The 24,120-nt window shown below is 36.7% G+C and overlaps 1 protein-coding gene across 2 annotated transcripts in view; it reads left to right on the forward strand.

Moving 5' to 3' along the window:
* The window catches only part of acp1 (acid phosphatase 1), a 31,999-nt gene extending 7,879 nt beyond the window's left edge, over window positions 1-24,120 (forward strand). For both annotated transcript variants that reach the window (XM_034017259.2, XM_034017258.2), the window contains exons 4-6: window positions 16,864-16,925; window positions 22,013-22,118; window positions 23,958-24,120. In XM_034017259.2, the coding sequence (XP_033873150.1) occupies window positions 16,864-16,925; window positions 22,013-22,118; window positions 23,958-24,035 (246 nt within the window). In that variant the 3' untranslated portion in view covers window positions 24,036-24,120. The remainder of the gene's footprint in view (window positions 1-16,863; window positions 16,926-22,012; window positions 22,119-23,957) is intronic.

The raw sequence follows: 24,120 nt of genomic DNA on the forward strand, positions 1-24,120 counted from the left end.
TAGTTTTTTTTTTTTCGTTTATCTACACAGCCTACCCCACAACTTCAAAGTGAAAAAAATATTCTAGAAATTTGTAGAAAATTAATAAAAAATAAAAACTGAAATAGCTTGGTTGGATAAGTGTCCACCCCCCTTGTAATAGCAATCCTAAATTAGCTCAGGTGTAACCAATCGCCTTCAAAATCACACACCAAGTTAAGTGGCCTCCACCTGTGTTAAATTGTAGTGATTCACATGATTTCAGGATAAATTCAGCAGTTCCTAGGTTCCCTCTGCTGGGTAGTGCATTTTAAAGCATTCAAAAGAACTCCGGGACAAAGTTGTTGAAAGGCACAGATCAGGGGATGGGTATAAAAAAATATCAAAGGCCTTGAATATCCCTTGGAGCACGGTCAAGACGATTATTAAGAAGTGGAAGGTGTATGGCCACATCAAGACCCTGCCTAGATCAGGCCGTCCCTCCAAACTGGATGACCGAGCAAGAAGGAGACTGATCAGAGAGGCTACCAAGACGCCAATGGCAACTTTGCAAGAGCTACAGACTTTTATGGCCAAGACTGGTCAAAGTGTGCATGTGACAACAATATCCCAAGCACTCCACAAATCTGGCCCGTATGGTAGGGTGGCAAGAAGGAAGCCATTACTCAAGAAAGCCCACCTTGAATCCCGTTTGAAGTATGCAAGAAAACATTCAGGAGATTCTGTAGCCATGTGGCAAAAAGTTTTGTGGTCTGACGAAACTAAAATGGATCTTTTTGGCCTAAATGCAAAGCGTTATGTTTGGCGCAAACCCAACACAGCGCATCACCGAAAGAACACCATCCCTACTGTGAAGCATGGTGGTGGCAGCATCATGTTATGGGGATGTTTCTCATTGGCAGGGACTGGGGCACTTGTCAGGATAGAAGGGAAAATGAATGGAGCAAAGTACAGAGAAGTCCTTGAGGAAAACATGCTGCCCTCTGCAAGAAAGCTGAAACTTGGACGGAAGTTCACCTTTCAGCATGACAACGACCCAAAGCACACAGCCAAAGCTACACTGGAGTGGCTAAGTAACAAAAAGGTAAATGTCCTTGAGTGGCCCAGTCAGAGCCCCGACCTAAGAGACCTATCCCAACAGACTCACAGCTGTAATTGCTGCCAAAGGTGCTTCCACCAAGTATTAACTCGGGGGTGGAGACTTATCCAATTATGATCTTTCAGTTTTGTATTTAAAACCAGCATCTTGTTTAAAATAGCAAACTCGGTTGTAGTGCAAATTAATATAAACTGGAAGATATGACAAGACACCTTGATGTTGTCAGTATCTTCCATGACAGCAGGTATTTTGACAGGTGTTTTCTTTGATTTTGGTGGCGCAGTGATACTTGGTTAGCACAGGTGCTGTCATTTGCCTTTGTTCCTAAGTAGTTCCTAATCGTGACATTGTGCTGGATAGTGTTAATGGCTTGGAACACTGATGGACCAATCAGTATGTAGCATTCTAACAATCTGTTTATAATTATAAGTATAGTACAGAACTATTAAGTAAAATAAATATACCATAGAAATAAACAAAAGAAAAAAACATTTTATGTCTGCAGTATTTGATGAAGCCTACTGTAAATATTGCGTGCATTCTGGTAGAAACAGTAAAAAAAAAACAAAAAAAAAACAGAGAAACTTGACAGGTTATACACATGTTCTTTATAAATCTGGGGTTCAGCAGTTATAAAACTGTTTACAGTAGAACGTTAAGAAAATCAGAATTCCACAAAGCCGCAGTAATAGTTGGCAATTAATGTGTGTCTGTGATGCAACAAACTAAAACACCTGTACATCAGAAGTTGAATTCAGCTTATAAAGAAAGAGTGTAAAAAACAGGCAGAAGCTATTTGTATATTTGAATAACTCCCAAGTATTGCTTATTATAGTTGTACTCTTAGGGCCTCATGGACTAAACAGCGGTAACCAGTTTACCACACAGTAAGCCTGTTACTGCACGCTTTGTACACCTGATATATTCGCTAACCATCGGCAAATGACTTTGCACGCAATATGAATCGCGTGGAAAAAGATACCGTGTGCGAGTCATTTACATACAATTAATAATGGTGATCCATGGAAATGTATTCAAATTCTCTCCCCTAATACTGCAAGGGAGGGACTTAATATAAAAACCATATTTACTTAAAGGTGCTAACTTTCCTAAGTGTCTCAACGTGTGTTAAGTTTACCGCTTATTGAAACCAGGCGGTGTCTGTCTAAATCACAATATAAATAGAGCAGACCACAAGTAGTGCCGTGTGGGAAACTTGATAAACACGTATATCTGCTTTAGGTACTGTATTTAATTTGTTCCAGGATGTTTTCCACAGAACACTACAAATAAAATGTAAAATGTAGGCTACATAGGATGTATTTTGTTGGTTTTGTGGATTAAGGGCAATATTTTAACATACAGTGTTGTAATACTGTACATAATGATATGATTCTGAAAATGCAACTTCCCAAAAGATGACTGTATTACATAATCATTTCCAAACGTGTTGCTTTCTCAGTGCAAGATGCATTGTAGGAATAGACAGTGCTGTATAAAATCCTGTGATGTACTGTGTTTTTACCATTATGACATTGTACTGCCGAAATGGCCAAGAGAGTTGTGCTCTTTTAACACATGAATTACGCTGAATTATTTCGGCCCTGAAAATATTAGCATTTTTGTCATGGAGTGAGTGAGTACTGCACAAATTGTGACTAGCCTGTGCAGCACGTCGAAATCGCCGGATAAGCAGCTGGAAGGTTAAAAGTTTCTTAAAAGAAATAAACCTCACACTTGCAATCCCTTTAACAGAAACACATTTATATTTAGCCAACATTTCGGTACCAGAGTACCTTCAAAATAAACCATAGGGAGATAAAGGTGAACAAACAAATATTTGCTTTCAGTTAATTATTTTCTGTTTCACCACTTTGACCATCTCAAAGCAAGACATTCCTGTTGTTACACAGAATTCTGTATCCCCGCATGATTCCATGCCTGTGCAGATGCAATTTTTCAAAGCTGGGCGTGGATGCGTGATATTCCTGTACCCGAGTCCCGCTGTGTTCTTAAGCACTGCCATTGAGTTCTGCTGCAGTTTGCAACAAATATTGAAAACAAGACCAAACTAATTCTGTGGCAAAATAAAACAGCACGTTTAGCACCACTGATTTTCTACATTACACTCTGCCTCCTGCGTTGCTCAATACACGAAACCCTTGATTAAAAGTAGCCTTATAAAACTGTATTTTTCTTTTAAAACACATTTTAATTTTATTACATGTAAATACTGTTCAGAAACATCAAGCGTTCACGTATAGCGATCTTAAACTATGCAGGCGTCAAATCTAGGGATACAGAAATCTGCGTAACACCAGGCCGCCTCCCCTCATCCTACGGAGACCCATTGAAGATGTAGCTGGTGCCGGCTGCTGCCTCCTTGGTCGCTGTCATTCTGACAAAGTGAGAGCCAGACTACCTGTCCTTTGGAGTGCCCATATACTAAAATAAAGGGGTAATGCATGCAGCATTTCGCGTGCTATGATGACTGGCAAATTAATCATTTAGCTTGCCTTATTCGTGCATATTATTATATTTGTGAATAGAGCGGGCATGTCTTCCTTTTTGCGCACAGTATGGGTTTCTCTTATCACGCAGTATTTCAGGTAATTTACCAACGTTTAGTGCATGAGGCCCTTAGTATGTTACTTAAATGTACTAGCAAATGTGTTCCTAACTGCACTGAAAGAAACATTTCCTTAAAGTATGGTATAAATTTGTTGAGGTGAGGTCAGGTCACAGGGAACCTTTTGTGTATTTTGAAGAATGTAGTTAACCAGTCAAGCTACAAGGCTAGACCCACCCCTGTTAATCACTAATTGATTGACTGTGTTCACTGTTAAATTAAACCAAAATCCTACAAAATATTCTACTTATTTTGTGTGTGTTTTGTGCGACAGGGAGGGGGCAAGTATTTTTAGAAGGACAAGTAGATTTTTCTAGCATTTTGTCCCTTGGACAACAAGTACAAAGAATCTCTTAATTCGTATAACAAAATAACACAGAAATACTTTCCTTGAAGCAGACATTTTATAACTAGGCCAGATGTTTTACATACAGGGGTATCTTAGAAGTGCTCTAAAAATATGAGCAAGGAATGAAAATATGAAGCACTGTTGTGGAAGCTGATTTACACGGTTACTTCAAGAAATGGCTTGATGAGGTTCTTGCTTGGATCAATAAACAACCAAATGAGCAAGATGGGCCAAATTGACCTCCTCTTGTTTGTAACATTTCTTATGTTCTTAAAAAGTCACTACAACATAACACCTCAGTGAATTTATACTGTTAAAATATTTTAAAAAGTAAAACAAGTAAAAACACAGTATAATGCTAAACTAGCCTGATTGGTTCATGTACACTGTAAATCATTTCTTTTTAAACAAGCACAGTAATGTGTTGCATTAGGAAATACACAGAAATGTTGTATTCTCTAATTTTAAACACTGTGTTAGTTTAACAATTTTATGGTGTTAGATATTTTGAAAATCACCACTTAAATAATTTAATAAAATTAGTTCAGCAGGATAAAAAAATATATATATATTTCTGGCGAACTGTATTACTAAAAACACTAATAACATATGCAATTCAGTAGTAAAAAATTAAATGTTAAGCATTATACTTAGTTATACATTAAGTTATACATTAAGCATTATACTTAGTATAAGAAACTTCAAGTACTTTTTATTGCTTTCATGCTGAACCTGTAGGTCTGCATTGCCGGACTTGTGTTGTGTGACTCGGAACCTCTGCAGGTGAGGCTTCACACTGATCCTATTACTAGGAAACTGATACGGGATGCTGGCGTAAAGTCTGTATTCATTCTGGTCTTTCCACCGCTCATGCCTGCAATTCAAAACACAGGATTTTCACAGCTGTCACATTAGATGCACATAAAATACAGATTAACACAAAAGCCAAAGAATATAAAAACATCGCTAACATTTGACATGCGGTAGCGTTTTAATGACACATGTCTGCAAATTTTATTTTTGCACTTTCTAGCAAATGCACTGTAATTACGAAGTAAACAAGCAATAATAAACTCCTTTTTGATCAGCTTCTATTGCATTCCTGTTTTATGTGTTATCTTTTCTGTGACTTTTTTTTATAAGTAATATGCACTGGAATTCACTTAAACTAAAAGAACGGAAGAAACTACAGTCAAATGTAATTTTCCCAGAGTGCGCAGGGTAGTTGGTTCACTTCTGCTAAGCGGAAATGAGTAAGCTTAGTTCATATTGTTTTTAGACAGTTAGTTTTATTTTAAAAGCAAACAAAAAACAAACCCCCAAAAAAACACGGTATCGAAAAAAAAATGTGATACTTCGATATTTTTTTTTTACCCCAATATTAGGTATCGTAGGATTTTGGTATCATGATATACCGTAGGTATCGATATACCATGGAACACTAATATATATGTTACGGACCAATGCCGAAATGCCCGGGCAGTTCGCGTAGTGCCCAGCTGCGGTGGGCAGATGCCGAATTAGCATCGAATTCTATGTCATTTCGGCATCTGCCCGGTAAGTTCGTCAACTGCCCACAACCATTCGGACTGATGGTGAAGAAAGATTTTTACCAGATACAGTATACTACTAATAGAGAGTGAATTACCTCTGTTGCCTTTAAGGGCAAAAGTGCACCACCTTCGAGCCACCCATTGCCATGTTTATTTAAATAACTTAAATACTTTCTGACAACTCTGGTTTAGAGCAGTGGTACTCAACAAAATATAAATTCACAAGGTTATTTTCATCGTGGGTTAGATATAGAGGTTGGAGTAATTGTTTTCTTAGTTAACCCATAACTATATGGGTTAAATATAGTTACCTGAAACTCAGGAAGAACACAGTGCCAAACAACTCATTTATCAAAGCAATATTAATCGTATTTTGGGAATACAACTGGAATAGAGAGTAACTGCTGCACGAATGAATGAAAGATGTTGCCAGTGAAGTTTGACCATGGAAATTAAAGTTTAAAAGCATGTTGTGGTAGATATGAACTCCTTTTTACATAACTGAGCTTCCGTATCTGTCTGTTATATGATCTCTCATTCAAACAAAGCAACTCTGCATTGAGATCTGTATGCTTACTGCAATAAAACAATAAAACATTGCTGCATTTTATTCTAAACCCCCCCACCCCGTATTAATCCATGATATAATCTATGGATTGATATTTTCTTGAGTTACACTGCTCTAAACTGCATTGTCAGAAAGTATTTAAGTGGTGCGTTTTTGCCAGAGGTAATTCGCTCTCTATTAGTAGTATACTGTATCTGTTAAAAATCTTTCTTAATTCGATGCTAATTTGGCATTGCCCACCGCAGTTGGGCACTTTGCAAATATGTATATGTGTGTATCTATCTATCTATATATATATATATATATATATATATATATATATATATATATATATATAATGTATGTATGTATGTATGTATGTATGTATATGTGTGTATAAAAATCCAGGTCCAGCAGTGGAACGTGAAACAAGCAATGTGATTGGTCGAGCAAGGTTCCAGCTGTCCATATATTGGATGGATACAGACTGTTGGAGCCTTGTCACATATATTCGAAATCACTGCGCTGCCTCACAGAATTTAAAGTACTGGTAGCCATCTTGTTTACAGTTACAGATGTATCGTAACTGTAAAATTGAGTGACAAATTACTAGCAAAAAAATTCCAAAAGTATTAAGTCGACATGCCAATTTGGATGAAGAACAATTAATTAACTGGAAGATGGCAACCCCCCCCCCCCCCCCCCCCCCCCCCCCCCCCCCCCCAAAAAAAAGGATTTCAGGACAAAAGAAAAAACTAACTCGGAGAGGGGGAAAAAAAAATAATTCGGTGTTGACTCAGCTCTGACCCCTGGTGGATTTTTTCAATGGCAATGTGCAATTCAACACAGTATCAAAAATAAAGATGTAGTTTTGCATGTTTCAATTAAATTAATGTACTCATCTTAATTTAGTATATAGTATAGAATAAAATAAAAATCCTATTTTGCCCTAAACATAATTTTGTGATTTATTTATTTATTTTTTCAAAATTCACTGCTTTTTTTTCTTCTTTTTAATTCACCTGGATTATAAATGCAATGAGGCCCGTCAGGGTGTCTGTATACATCAAATATTCGGACTTCTCGGGGGCGTCACTATATTCAACGTATACGGACACCCTGTTGGCCCGTATTGCGTATATATATGACATTAACAAAACTGTACAGCTCTGATATGTGCCTGCGTGTAATATTCCCCATGCACACAGTACTGAGCAGTGATTATGTCATGTGACTATATGCAGTCTAAGCGGGAAATTAAAATACTACACACTGTAAACAAGAAAATGGATGTGTCTGCAGCAGATCACGTAAAGCAGTATCCAGCAGGAGTTTACACAGCATTGGAGGTAAGCTCTTCTGTACGCCCTGCAATGTTACTGTAGATCACTACCGAAACTCGTCTGTTGACAGCAAGTATTCACCGAAAGAGAAAGGTGGAAATCCAGAGCAGTACTGCGACTGCTTTACTTGCAAAGAAACAAAAAACGGTGACTTCCATATTCTAAAAGTCCACTTACTAAATTTTGACCTGACAGAGGCGTTTGCGCAAATATCCCTTTTGAAAAATTGGACAACCAAAAGTTACGGAAATTCTTCAAACAGAGTGTAGCAAATGGTGGAGTGATTCCTTTATCAGCCCAGCTGAGACGTGAATACTTACCTAAAGTTGCCGAGTATCACAAGCAGGAGATTATGGAATTGGTAAAATAGTCTGGTTAGTCGATTGATGCACAAGTTAAGTATGGTTTACACATTGTATTTGTTTTGCAAGACCTAAATGGTGAACATGCACCTAACGTACTAGAACTGAAAGCTGTCCTTGCAAATACACTTTACACAAGCATTTACAACACCATTTCACAAGCTATTGTAAAGTGCTTGAATAACTTTGATGTCAGTGTATTTATCTGTATATTTTCTGTTTTAAAAAAAATAATAATAATCTGTACACGTAATGTATAATATATTTCTGTACATATTCCACGGAATACGATACTTTACGACACTGCCATGAATTTTGAAGAAAATTTCCACGATTTTCACAGGGCCTTAGCCATGGCCCAACTGAAAATATCACATTAATTTGTATACGCTAGCCTGATTTATTCGAGGCTACAAGGCCAAGGCTAATCTTAAAATAAATATGATATTTTCAGTTAGGCCTTGGCATATATATATATATATATATATATATATATATATATACACACACAGTACTGTGCAAAAGTTTTAGGCAGGTGTGAAAAAAATGCTGTAAAGTAAGAATGCTTTCAAAAGTAGACATGTTAATAGATTATATTTATCAATTAACTAAATGCAAAGTGAGTGAACAGAAGAAAAATCTAAATCAAATCCATATTTGGTGTGACCACCTTTTGCCTTCAAAACAGCATCAGTTCTTCTAGGTACACTTGCACAAAGTCAGGGATTTTGTAGGCATATAGTCAGGTGTATGATTAAACAATTATACCAAACAGGTGCTAATGATCATCAATTCAATATGTAGGTTGAAACACAATCATTAACTGAAACAGAAACAGCTGTGTAGGAGGAATAAAACTGGGTGAGGAACAGCCAAACTCAGCTAACAAGGTGAGGTTGCTGAAGACAGTTTACTGTCAAAAGTCAAACACCATGGCAAGACTGAGCACAGCAACAAGACACAAGGTAGTTCTACTGTATCAGCAAGGTCTCTCTCAGGCAGAAATTTCAAGGCAGACAGGGGTTTCCAGATGTGCTGTCCAAGCTCTTTTGAAGAAGCACAAAGAAACGGGCAATGCTGAGGACTGTAGACGCAGTGGTCGGCCAAGGAAACTTACTGCAGCAAATGAAAGACACATCATGCTTACTTCCCTTCGCAATCGGAAGATGTCCAGCAGTGCCATCAGCTCAGAATTGGCAGAAAACAGTGGGACCCTGGTACACCCATCTACTGTCCGGAGAAGTCTGGTCAGAAGTGGCCTTCATGGAAGACTTGCGGCCAAAAAGCCATACCTCCGACGTGGAAACAAGGCCAAGCGACTCAACTATGCATGAAAACACAGGAACTGGGTGCAGAAAAATGGCAGCAGGCGCTCTGGACTGATGAGTCAAAATTTGAAATATTTGGCTGTAGCAGAAGGCAGTTTGTTCGCCGAAGGGCTGGAGAGCGGTACATGAATGAGTGTCTGCAGGCAACCGTGAAGCATGGTGGAGGTTCCTTGCAAGTTTGGGGCTGCATTTCTGCAAATGGAGTCGGGGATTTGGTCAGAATGAATGGTCTCAATGCTGAGAAGTACAGGCAGATACTTATCCATCATGCAATACCATCAGGGAGGCATCTGATTGGCCCCAAATTTATTCTGCAGAATGACAACGACCCCAAACATACAGCGAAAGTTTATTTAGAACTATCTTCAGCGTAAAGAAGAACAAGGAGTCCTGGAAGTGATGGTATGGCCCCCACAGAGCCCTGATCTCAACATCATCGAGTCTGTCTGGGATTACATGAAGAGAGAGAAGCAACTGAGGCTGCCTAAATCCACAGAAGAACTGTGGTTATTTCTCCAAGATGTTTGGGCCAACCTACCTGCCGAGTTCCTTCAAAAACTGTGTGCAAGTGTACCTAGAAGAATTGATGCTGTTTTGAAGGCAAAGGGTGGTCACACCAAATATTGATTTGATGTAGATTTTTCTTCTGTTCACTCACTTTGCATTTTGTTAATTGATAAATATAAACTATTAACACGTCTATTTTTGAAAGCATTCTTACTTTACAGCATTTTTTCACACCTGCCTAAAACTTTTGCACAGTACTGTGTGTGTATATATATATATATATATATATATATATATATATATATATATATATATATATATATATATATATATATATATATATATATATATTAGTTTTTCCTCGACAGTTCTTTTATACCCACTTTAACATGGCCCTTCAAAATAGCAAAACACTAATACTTGGTTTGATGTTTTAAGTCATTAACCTACAAAAAAAAAGTCTGGGATTAAGGTCTGACAGGATCTAAATGTTCTGCTGTGTTTATAATACCCCTGAATTACAGAGCAGTCCTTCACTTCCTTCAATCAGTAGATTTTAATGAAAGTATTCATTTCCAGTTAAAACAGTAAAAACATTTGTGACTGTATCAGAATTCAAGGCTTTTGAAATAAGGGGTATCTAAATATGTATCTTTGAAACAACTTAAATAATTTTTAACTTGACATGGCTAATCATTTGCACTTTGCTTCATTGAAACACAATGAAGCAGGTGAAGAATGTGGAACAAAATTTAATGAAATTACAGTTGTATTTGATTTCCTTTTCTGTATTCCCCTGCATGTGTATGTATGTTAACTCTTTATATGCACTTGGAAATCCTTAATGTTGGGTTACAGGTTTATCTGTGTAAGACGTTTAGATGTTATTAACTATAACACTGCTGCACATAGACCATTTGAGATAGTAACCTCATACAGTAATTTAGGTTACTGCTGGATAGAGAAAGCACAAATTTATAAAACAAAACATCCTTATCAGAGGTCTGTTTATACTTAAAAAAAGAAAAAAAAAAGAAAAAAAAAAAGAATTAGAAAATGTTTTGTATATAATGTGAAATAATGTAAAACTGTTCTGCTTTCATTCCACTTCTAATAAAGTTATTATATAATATTGGGCCCTGTAAGTGAGGGTATCATATATGTAATTGCCACTTCAGATGTATAATACACATACCACACTTAAATGCATGCCTAAATGCATAAACTGTTTTTTTTTGTTTGTTTAAAAAGCATTAGTGGCAGTTTTTAATCTTTAAATTCGCTATCAGATAACCCTTGCATTACATCTCATACTGCAATACTGAAAGAGGGATTTCAGGGATTTGCTATGTTACTTCAAGTCTATTCCCTTTGAAGACAAGTGATGAATTAAATTAGCTGAATTTGTCTTGACGTCCTTTGATCTCATTAAAACGAATTGCTTGTCTTTTAGTACCCACACAAAGTGTATGAGTAAAGAATTCATTTTCGCTCAGATTTTTGTCTTTGATCCACTGTATCCCTATAGTCCCCTTTTAAAGGTGTGTGTGTGTGTGTGTGTGTGTGACCAAGATCTTCAGATAAGCACATTTAAAAATACTGAGACAGAGAGGTCTCAATTTAAGCTATTTTCTTTATTGCACTTATTATATAACTTAATAATATCACTTCCTACTGATAATGTCACTTCCTATTATGTACCTTGTAAGTCACTCATCCTCAAAAATGAATCGTTTAACTGTCACACTGATTTACCCTCTGGCCATATCAGTCATACAGGCACACACTTTGACATATTAGAAAATGAATCAGTGTCATCAGCAAATCCGCTTCCAGCGGCGACGTCAGAGCATGAGCTGTGATTCCAATCAAACCTTCAAAGTTTTTTTTTTTTTTCACTTTTCAACCTGTCCGTGTCCACTATAAACGCAACTATCTCTTGATGAAGCACACATCAGGATAAGTTAGTACCTAATTCGCTACTGCTGTCTAAAAGCTGTGTTTCTATAGGCTCATGGTATAACCTGCAATCTATTTTTCAAGTTTCAACAACAAAAATATCCTCGCAACTCACTTGTTTCAATTCACTGACGTTGCCTAGTTAATCTAAAAGCAACAATGACAAGTAATTTTTTTTTTTTTAAACAAACGTAATTGAACTGTCTTCTCCTTCGGCTTGGACGCATAATTCCTGCTCTGGTCATCTACCTTCTGCATCCATTTGCCAAGTTTGCAGCTGACACTGCATATGTATTAAGTGTTTGCAGCAGACACTGCATATTCACTTTTTTTTTTGTTTGTATTTTTAGCTTGAAGCTGAATCACTCAAATATTAGTGGTTATCACACTGGGCTCTAGGGAAACCCGGGGGGGTGCGGGGGCCGGGGGGCGGAGGTATCTTGTCTCCTAAATTACCCTGAAACCAGACAAAGCAATATTAGCTGCTTCTGCTTATTTGTAATCTAACACTTAATGTCTTGATGTCAGCTCTACCATACATTTTATATCATTGTCCAGTGCCCCAGTCAGGATGCCTTATGTCATAGTAGGATGCATGCCAAGAAAGTTCTGGGACCTCTCTCCTAGATTATTAAAGAATGCTCCCCCTAAAAAATGCTATGTTGTTGTGTCACAGCATTAATAGCTGTGGCCATTTTAGTGTCCAAAAGGCCACATAAAAAAAAAATATTTTACATTTTGCAAAGAATGGTTTCTTAATGTGACTCGAGAGACTTGGCCAGATCATACTTGGAAATTCCCTGCATTCTGATTGGCTGCTGACATTCCAAAGCCATATGGTTAAAACAGAGCAACCAGTGGTTCAGACCTCATTTAATTCTGTGCATTAAGATCAAAGCATGTCTGGGTCAACAGGTTTTTAAAGTGAAATTCATCATCGTTAAAGCTGGTGGGTAAGAGCCACGGACTACATAGATGTTTAGCTTTTTACATAATTCTGCATTAGTGTAACACACTCCTAAAGTAAACAGAGTTATACAATCGATCTCATTGGATGTCTTCTCTGTAAAATCATGAAACTTTCGGCGGCCACAGCGAAACGTCATTGAAACCCCAGGCTTTGGTATCGAATTCATCTGATCAACAGTTTCTAAACCCAGTGTTGAGCGTGATTGTGTTATACCTCAACTACGAAGGAATTGCATATGAGAAAAAAATAAAAATAGGTTTAGATTTTAAAAAGTTGACCATTCAAGAAGTATTAAGTAAAAAACAGTACAGTAATTGCAGACATCAGTGTGTATAAAAATGCAGTAAGGAGTTTTGTTTATGTTTACTATGAGTGACTCCCAGCAAACCTGAGAGTCTGAAGCACTGGTGGTGAGAATAAACAAGGTACAGAGCATGATTATTGTAGGGGAGCAGTAATTTAAAACATCATATTTCCATACCAATGTGTACAAAACATACACGTAGGAAGTTTTTACATTTAATTATTTTAGTTTTCGGATTCAGAAAAGCAATACGTTCAAGCTACAGTATATTAAATAAATAAGTAAATGTGCATATATCTACAAAGTAGATTTCACAATTCATTCAACAGTCAGGTCTGACAATGTGTAGCCCTTTTACAGCACAAGTATAGCGACTTGCATTGGCCAAAGTATATATTCAATAAAACTTTGTTTAACATCTAGTGTTTTTTGTTTTATTTTTGTAATAGACATTTTATTAGCGCAATAACACTTGAAATACAGTACTTTGTTTACTAAACTTGTTTTACAAGCACATATATATGGTATAACACTCACTTAAATGTTCTGTGATTTTAGATAGTAACAGAAAATTATCAGGCTCTACAGTTTCCAACAATAATGACTGGATTACACCCTTTAGAACTTGCACTTAACACTCCAAGCCACAAAGTATTACTCCTGCATTCCATTCAGTCTTACGATCAAAACAAAACCACAAATGAGTTATAGGAAACAAACCTGTCACTGACAGCTTAAGCTATAAAGGGTAACAGCTATGAATATGATCATCGAAAAACACAAGCACACTAAAAATGGAGCTTTTAACATAAAATAGAAATATAAGGTAAATACAGTAAATTGCAGGGTTGGCTCTGAGCCACAACATCATGCTTGTCTCAGCATTCTCCACCCACGTCAAATAAAGATGCATTTACAAAGGTAAAACCTCAATTACCCATATAAGAGCCATGTATACAAAGGAGTGCACTCATCTATTAAGCTTATTGGTAAACCATATTTTATATTGATACATTAACATGCCTGTAACAACAACAAATCTATCCTAGTCATCATTCTCGGAGTTGGAGGAGTGCTCTCTATAACTTGACATCTCTTAGACAATGCCTCCCACTTCCTTGAAAATGGCTGCCTTTATGCCGTGGATGATTTGAGATCAGACAGTAACGTTTATGTTTGTCTTCATGAGCAGTCAGTCACGTTCCTGTTTGTGTACTTGGACAGTCACGTCTTTTTGTTTAGGTGATTTTAATACACGCGTTACTATACTCAAATTGAAGATGCAGGCCATTTTCGAGAAGAAAAAATTGGTATAAAAAGTGTCTTAAATTGAAAGGAATACAGTATCTTTTTTTTTTTTTTTTTTTTTTAATAGCCTTTTAATCCTTTAAGAATTTCCTTACAGTAAGTTCAAATGAATTCCTTTCTTCGATATTCTTTCCATTGTAGTTCAGTTATACAATTATCTTGGACATTTCTTTGTAAACTGCTGTTACCATATTTGCTCCAGTATAACTCGAGAAATTTAACCCCAAAACACAATCCTGAAGTTGGGGGGGTCGACTAATACATGAGTGAAAAAAAAAAAAAAAAACTTTGTCAGCAAACCTTTAATGTCTGCAAAAGTCATGGCCGGTGTGTGGTTACTACAATCCCTGTCTGTACCTAGCAGGGTTTAGGACCCAGGGGAGCCCTGTGCGCGGGGTAAGTTCACATACAGTACTTAGCCGTGCACCTGCAGGTCTGCTGGGAGGGACTGCCGCTTGTTTGTTATTTTTCTTTATCAATAGTTTGTATTAGCGCATGCATGAAAAGCAAGAAAGTTCGGTTAAGATCAGGTTAACTTAGTTCAGAGAGAGCGGACTCGTTCTGTTTCACTGAACATGCTTCTAAGATACACTACACTGCTGCTGTGTTGCCTATCTTTCCTTTATGGATTACAAATTAATTAACAAAGATTTAATTTGCATGCTAAAACTCAGAAGATCTCATTGCTACACTTCTCTCAAATGGGTGAGATAAACTCAGTTTAATCATTTTTTCTTGCTGGATGGCTGACTTGGATATTATTTTTTAAATGCGCATATTTTTTGCTACTGAGCTTGTAGCCCACGTCTTGTATTTTTTTTTTTTTTGTTGTACTGGCTTTAAACAAACGGAACATTGCAACCTTACAGTCAATTAATTCATGTGGGATGAAGTTCAAATGTACGCTCTCCTTTATTGTTAATATTATTCATTCCGAATTAATTGTATGTTGAGGTTATTGCAATGACTTGTGCACGCTCACCTGTGCAAGCGCTGCGTTTTGTTTTGTTTTTTTCTTTTTTGTTTTTTTTTGCAAGCTTGATTTAATGTCCTTGTTGGAGTGCAAATAGTTTTTCTTGTGTTAAGCAAATAGTGCAAGTTATGTGTTTTTTTCACTGTCAATCAATCCTTCTGTACTTAAATATTTTAGATATTCTTATATTTGGCACAGTAACTAGTTCTAAATTCTGGGAGTATATAGTTGGCTATAGGCTAAGGGCTGATTGTTACAGCGTGACCCTGCAGCAGAGTGCTCCTGTGGAAACAGCGCACCTCCATCCTTGTTGCCAGAGCAAATGCTTCTAATTTCTCTCAAATCAAAAGGCAAACATCTCAAGATTTGGCAAAAACAATTTCGTTCCGTATATATAAAAAAAATTAATCCCAGGTTTGTTTAGATCCAGGAGCTGTCACATAAAACAGATGCAGTTTCACTGAGTTACAGCCAGACCACACCACCTCCCACATTCCATTGAAATACATACTTCCGTGCGGTGGGGGTTGTATATTAAAATAATACTATTGTAGGCTATACAAAAAAACAAAACAAAAAAAGTGTACTGTATTGTAGTACGCGTCTGGCAGTTCTAGGTAGAAGTGCTTATAAAATAGTTATTTTTGCAAATCTGCTGCTCAAAAACCGTCAGGATATCTAAAACATGTGTTTAGAAAAACTAACGCCTGAAGTGCACTCTAACAACAGTTTTGATTTCAGGAGTTCATTTTTGTTTTCTGTTTCACTAAACTTACCATCTGTTTCAATAACAAATGAAAAAAAAAAAAGAATTCATACCCTCACAATGGGGGGCTCGACTTTTACACGAGGTCGACTTTTACTCAAGCGAATACGGCAAATAGTCAGTGCATAGACTATTTAGGTGTTAGGACCCTGGTAATTGACCAACCTTTGGACGCTTAACAAATAAACAAGCTTGAATATCTAAGTTACGTCAAGAAATCAAGATTTTATAGGGATTATAACTATTCAACCTTCTTTGACATAAAAAAGGTGGACTCTAGGCTGTTACCAATTGTATAAATTCATTGTTTTGGTTCTAGTTTTGTAATATTAGCAGGTGTTTTGTTTTTTTTTCTTCCAATTAAAGACTTCCAAAAGCGCTTTGAAAATATACCCCAGCTGTTTCAGCCCTTTCAATTGCTTCCTACTGTGCATAAAACTAAAATTGCATAATTCAACTGCATTATCAATGTATTCTGAGTTCAAATAATATTGGAGATTGGGCCTCAGTTTCTGATTTAAACAGCAGATTTCACAGACTCTGATTGTAACTACTTGGACTACCTTAGAGTCTGGGCATGTATGGGGGTGTCTTGAGAACCACTAATTTGGATGACACTAGTAATTTTGATAAAAATGGAAATTGTTATTAATTTTATGTGATTTTAAAATAACTGTCCTCATATTGCTTATATTTTTGGTGGCTTTCAACCCCATATTTTAGGGATGGCAGTGACCTAAATGTAAGATCTAATATAGTATTAAATCTGAATGTTGATGTGAGGTTTATAATTGCAAATAAATCCTTAGATAACCATTTGTATTTGAAAGCTGATGACGATACCATAATGCTACTCAACCTTCACAAATTCTGACTTTCCCTTTTAGGTTACAAAGGACGATTTTGCAACATTTGATTATATTCTCTGCATGGATGAAAGCAATTTAAGGTATGTGTAAGTGCACTGGAAAAAGGAAATAACTCATGTACCATACTACATTACTGCCAATATTGATTTATGTAACATTTTTTTGCTTTTTATGTAACTCTGTATGATTATAGTTTACTATGACAGCTTCTTTGTATTACTGTGTATTTTTTTTTAAACAGAAAATTGAACAATTCTATTCACTTTTTGGAAATCCCAGCCATTACCATCACTGGTCATAGATGGTTGTTGAACCTCAGTTTATGATTAGCTAAATTTCAACTGGTCATGCTGGTTCAGAGACTTTAATGCTGGCTGGAGAGTGGGTCCAATAAAAAGTAAAGTACACTGTTTGGCCACATTATTAGGATCTGTCTACTTGATTTGATTGGGCTTTGTCCTGGTGTGTTCTCCTGGTATGCCATAGGTCCCTTGATTACACTCATCCACCATGCCAGAATTGTGTGCAAATGGTTTGATGAGCATGACTTCCAGCATCTTCCATGGCAACCACAATCCAAAATCCAATTGAGCATGTTTTAAAATAAATCATTCATCATCATGATCCTCTGCCTACCACCTCTCTGCACCAATTATATTAATATTATTGACTGAATAGATTAACATACCTTGAGAAACCTTCCAGTAACTTAACATGTTGTTTCAACACTGTGATCAGCAAATATACAGGTCATAATAAAGTGGCCTGACAGTTTATACCTTTGTTGTTAAGCTGTGTGTGTTTTTTTTATTTACTAGAACATATGTCACAAATATCATTTTTGCATATACATGTATCTGGAGAACAGCTTGTTGGGGTTTCCTTGGAAAAATAAAAATAAGTCTCCCATTTTTCTCACGCTGTTTTGGTACTACCTTTCAGGTAATTTGGGTTTCCATTTAGTTTTCTTTTAGGGAGAGGAATTCTCCTTCCAAATACAAATGACCTAATTAATATTAAAATGCAGGAGGGTATATTTAAAGGTTTTATAATCAAAGGCATATTTGTTATGTAGAAGTGCAAACTGCTAAAATGTAATCATAGCAGTTTAAATAGCAAACAATAAGGTTACCTAGGTTACTTAGAACAAGAAAAACCTTTGGATTCTGGGGGCCAAGTGTCACAAGACCAAAAGAAATGTTGCCTCGCTACATCTTGCCGGTTGCCTTACTTTTCAGTCGTGGCCAATTTGCTGTGCTTAACAACAATGATGCCAATTTTCACTGTCACAAAAGCAGCTAAATTTATTTTATTTTATTTTTTTATTTTTAGGAATACCTAATGAAACCCACAAACTCTACTTTTATTAAATTCAATTAAATTAAATACAGTGCTCCCTCGCTGTAACGCGGGTCTCAGGGGGCACACAATATGAGCGTTATAAACGGGGGAGGGGGGAGGGGCGCCATGGGACAGATAACAACACACATCTGACTAAAATACAAAATAAAATAACTCCCTCTCTATAATGCACATATAGTGAAGCAAAAATGTAACTTTTCGTGAATTAACCATGCATAAAGCACCATATAGTCAACGCTATATTTTTTACAAAGAAAAAAAAAAGGTAACATTCCCACTCGTGGATCATTTTAGTTAGCAGTTTTTAAACTATAAATTGCCTGGCTAAACGGCGAACGGGAATTCAGTTCGAAGCGACAGACAAGCAAACCTAGTGCGAGAAGGAGAGCGGGTCGAGAGAGGGGAAGAGGGAATGGGCTCGCCCCAGGTTCGGCTGCCGGAGCCGGGCTGAAGCGAAGCTGAAGATTCACGTCTCCCGGAGAAAGCTCCTCTCGCAGCAAAAAAGTAAATACATTAGGAAAGATAACCACGTAATAGGCTTAATATTTAGTTTGTTATAAAATTAATGCTGAATAAGATGTCTGTGTTAAAGTGCCAGCACAGCTTTTCTTCAGTTCAGATACTGTATCAAAAGGGAGAGACAGAAACGGAAGTTAGACTGAGAAGTTGTTTACAGTTTGAACAACACCGGTACTGTATTTACTGTAGAAATATTGCATGAATCACTAGTATAGGGAATTGCGGGGACATGCTGTAGGAGCGTTATATCCGAGGCGCGTTATAACCGAGAGCCTTATAGCGAGGGAGCACTGTAATATCAACCATGTATATTCTTTTTGTTTATTTTTGTATAACACAGATTTTAAATATTATTTATAAAGTGCTTGTGCAACATGACACTGGCTGAGCGTGAACCAGCGAGCATACATTCTCCAAATAAGTGTGGAAAGGTCTTTTCACACCAAGTGCGTCTGGGTGTGCCATATTTTTACAAGTTGCTTTCACATCAGAGGTGTCAATCATCCTGAAGCGCAGCTGTCAGTGATCACAATTTTTCCTATAAGAACAGAATTAATGTTCCTACCAGATGAACCCCAACTTCACGCATGAACTCCAATTCCCATGATCCAACTGAGAGATTACATTGATCACCATGACCCCGGAAGAGGAAGTTGATGCCGTTTTCATTCCCGGTGGTACCTTGCCCATAAGGCCGTGCATGACTGTGTGGCCCTTATCCATTTTCTTCTTGGTCACTTCAGAGAAGGAAAGTACCAACTCTAGGCCAGCTGTGACACAATAAATCTTTGTGCATGCTCCTCTGGTGCTTCCATTGTCTTCAGCCTTCTATTCTCAAGTGAAATTCAATCCAAGCTTCTAGAAATGTCATTTGACCAGCATTCCAGCAGTCTAGGAAGAGCTCTGGAGGAGGTGTCAATGAAGAAAAGCTGGGCACAAAGAGTTATTGGTACTCAGACCTGGTAGATCTATTGTACTGCGAGTCACAAAGACTACCAACCTGCTGGGATCTTCTGTCTCAACACGAAGGCACTTCACTGCACAACAGCCCAGCTTACTTACAGTTGACAACATGCAGCTTGAATGAAGTGGAGGGATTTCATCGCCTGGTGCAGGGAGAATGCTGTAGATCCTGTAGCTATCTCCCTTCTGAAGTACCTAGATTACCTACGGTACCTACACAACCAGGGATTGGTCACTTCTTTGAGCAAAGTGTCTTTCTCTGTACTAGCAGGGATCCTCCCTGGATGGGAGGGGCACGAGGTGGGCAAACATCACCCAGTATGCAAGTTCTTAAAAGGCTCTATGATAAGATCCTTTATATGTCCAGTTGTGCCACAATGTAGCCAGTCCTAAGATAAGTTACCTACATGCCCTAGACATTGATGAGCGCTGCAATCCTCTGCAGAACTTTCTGCCAGAAGGGGTATCTGAGTTCCACTTAGATATTTCCACCTCCACATAAATCCAAGGAGGATATGAGACTATACAAATTGGACATCATGAGGGCTGTTGGCGACAAGATTTGCAGGACCTGGGAAGCCAGACCTACTGGGCAACTATTTGTTTCCTTTTCGTCGGCAAACCTTAGAAGACCAGTTTCAAAACAGATTCTTTCACAATGGATCACCAAGTGCCTAAAGACCTGCGAACTGGAAAACAGGCCAGGAAGGTGAAAGCTCAATCACTCAAGGGGGATCTCGGCCTCTTGGGAGGTGCATCCGGAAGTGAAAACGTCATCAGCTTCCTCTTCCGCGATCACGGTAATTGATGTAATCTCCCTACTGTTGGATCATGGGAATTGGAGTTCATGTGTGAAGTTGGTTACATCTGGAAGAAACCCATTTACAGGTAAATTTTGCATGTTGGTACTTTCAGCACTAAGTTACAGAATTACTATCTCATTATAACTAATTGATAAAATGTAATGTCTTTTTGCAGAAAAAAAAAGATTGGTCTGCTGTTAGAGTTCTGTCAGATGCACTGCAAAGCTGACCTTGGGGTTAATTACAATTGTAATTGTCTAATTCGTAATTCATTTCCATTACAATGTAATTTTAATTGTAGTTGAACCTAGGCACACCTGTGTTATTGTAATTGCAATTATACCATACAATTGATTAATTACAGGTCAATTACATATTTGTCGTACATTTTTTTTTTTTTAGAATGTCATAATCTGATAAATGTGTGATCCACTGCATATCAACATAATTTTGCTGAATGACAAAAATGTTATGTAGTATGTTTCTGTATTTGTACCTGTGATTATTGCTTGGTAAACATGTTAATGTGTGTAGTTGTTTGTTACTTCTGTAGTATAATTGTAATTACTGCAGCATAATTGTAATTGAACAAAATAGCAGTGTATTTGTAATTTCAGCAAACAATGCTGCTGTAAGTGTAATTATAATTCTAATTGACCCCAGGTCTGCTGGTTGTGAGCTTCATAACCATTTAGCGTGTGCTGTAAAGTATTTTTTAAACAAGAAATTAGGTTTGCACCCTTTTATAAAATAATGATTAATTAATATGTACACTTTAATGCCTGCAACTTGTTTGCACAGTGCAGTGTACTTACACTATGCAACCGGTGTGAAAGCCTCCATAAGAAGTACAGCCTCCAGAAGATGACTGTTACGCTGACGCTTTGATGCGACGCACTTGGTGTTGAAGGACCTTTAGACACCAGGCTAGGGGTCAGAATCCTAACGGCAGTGCATCATGCAAGACAGTCTGTCACATGTGCATTTAATGTGCATACAGTACTGGTTGTTAAATATTCAAAAAATGGAAAATGTATGTTTCAGAGGTAAACAACTTCTACAATGTACTTTGTTTAAATAGTGAAAAGATCATTCAAAATGTGTTTGTTTAAAACTGTTTTTGTTCACAACATCTAGCATTTATAATTTGAAGTTAGTGTTTTCAACAGTTTAACCTGCTCGTTGCTGAATACAAATATTTTCATACTCTCTAGGAGCATGGTCTTGTTTATGTGGTGGATTTTGCTGGTAATCAGCTTAACAAGTCTTTTTACAACATAATGTGTTGATTGGAAAAATATGAACAATCTTTTTTTTTCAGTTGCTAGTTTACTGTCTGTGGTTTAAGGAAGGAATATCAGTATATAGCGACTTGTGTTTATAATTAAAGGCTTTTATAAATAAATATTTTTCATTTTATTTTTAGAATATAAAGCATGCATGGGAAACTAAATGCCAACATTCGTGTGTAATGTTAAAGCGATCATGTCAGTTAAATAATGTTCTTTCTGATATTCCAGGGACCTGAAAAAGAAAGCTAGCCAGGTGAAAAATTGCAAAGCTAAAATTGAGCTTCTTGGGAGCTACGACCCACAAAAACAGCTGATCATTCAAGATCCCTATTACGTAAGTTATCATTTTGCAGTTTATAATAATCCACTTCATTTAGATTTTGTAAGTAAATCTATTGCCTGCTACTTAAGTTGTTTTTCCCCTCAATTATATTTTGTTAACAAATTTATGAGGTAAAACTTAAAATTCTGAATTTGTGAAATAGAGACTTTATATCTTGCTGCGCCACATGGAGAGTAGATAAATTGCTCAGGGTTTATAGGCCAGACATACTATACTTGATACTCCATAGTATGTAGTGAGATTCTCTGAACTTGACATTGAAAAATAGCCTGTTCTGTTTTATTTATTTTATCTTTTTCGGCTGAGAACAAACATATTTTTACCGACATATTTTTTCCAGTGCATGCATAATACACAAAGGTTGCATTTAGGGAGGATTTTGGAATATTACGATGACTGTAATCCCTAACCCCATCATCCTCCTGCTCATATGTGTAACTGAGAGATTTACCAGTGAGCAGGAGGATGATGGGAAATGTAGTTCTGAGAGGTACACGTGGAGCCATCTTGAGGCAGGGAGTGCAATTTAAAAGTTTTAAAAAAGTGGTCAAAATGTAAAAAAAATATAATAATAATAATACATACACCTTACGTAAACAGTTGTAGCAACACATGGGAACATGTAACACAATAAAATAAAAGGTCCTTATGTACCCTTTAAGCATCACTTCTGGCTTGTAATTGGAAACAACTTGCCATTTGATGAAACTTTGCATGGACATTTTAAAATACAGTTTTGCGTATACTGTATTAGTGTTACAGGGAAATAAACTTGGGACTTACTTTTGTCAACTTTTACCCAGGAACATTCACCAGGAGAAAGATAATTGTTTCTTAGAAACATTGCAGTGTATCGAGTTCTTGCTCCCTCCTGCAACAATTCTGGTGCTCTGATTGAAATGAGTGGTGTATTCTGGGAACAGAAAACCAGCATTGTTGCAGGAGGGAGTGTGATCTGGATACATTGCAATCCTTATAAAAGTATTTTTTTCTCCTGGTGAGTAAATGTTGAGAAATGTATTGTCCAGCTGATTTGGGGAAACATAATGTATTTCTATTAAACTATATAGGTTGTTCTGTAACACTTTAAAATCTATAACCTTCACTACTATCCATTATAGCAGCTAATGTGTCACATTGTAGCAGTGAAACTGTAGTTGTAGATGTCCTAAAACTTTTTTTTTTTTTTTTTACACTGCAGTACAGCAGCTGTTAAATATTGGTATATTATAATTAATTTAGTGTGGTTTGAAAAGCAAATGAACAACATTTGATTAACAAGGATTTACCAGACAAGGCTGGTTTATACATCTTAGTATTAAGTCCACGTAAGTCTTTCTGGAGTTCTACTTTTTCTACTTTTAATAACACAACTGGAAATTCAGAAGGAAATGTAATGTAATGAACAGCTTCTAACATTTGTATCAGTTGTTGAGTAAAATACAATGTAATCTAACTTTAAGGAAGGAAAAACTGGAAATGTGCTAGAAACCTCTCTCTTATCTTGACAGAATTGCTGGTTATCGGTAACAGATTTAATTTAAACTCATGTAACTGCCTAGGAGAATTAGCAAGCCAATTTGTGAGCTGACATGAACATGCTGTGATACAGTATTTTAAGCACACTTGTCTTTCTTTTAAATTGAAAATTAGATTGGAAACTATACAATTATTTTGACCATTTGACTAATCTGTAAAAAAAAAATATTTTTATTTTTGATGTATTAATTTATGTCCAAATAGTGTGTGTGTGTGTGTGTATATATATATATATATATATATATATATATATATATATGATAACATGTTTATATTTATTTTCTTTTTTAGGGGAATGAAGAGGATTTTGAAACTGTTTACGAACAATGTGTAAGATGCTGCAAAGCATTTTTGGAAAACTATTCTTAATGTGGCTGTGTAAAACATCTTTCTTGTAAGATTTTGTTTTGGTGGCTTAAATAAAACCTACCTGTCTATATATCCATAAAAAATA

Source organism: Acipenser ruthenus, chromosome 6 (genome assembly GCF_902713425.1).
Source record: "Acipenser ruthenus chromosome 6, fAciRut3.2 maternal haplotype, whole genome shotgun sequence".
In the NCBI taxonomy this organism is placed as follows: Eukaryota; Metazoa; Chordata; class Actinopteri; order Acipenseriformes; family Acipenseridae; genus Acipenser; species Acipenser ruthenus.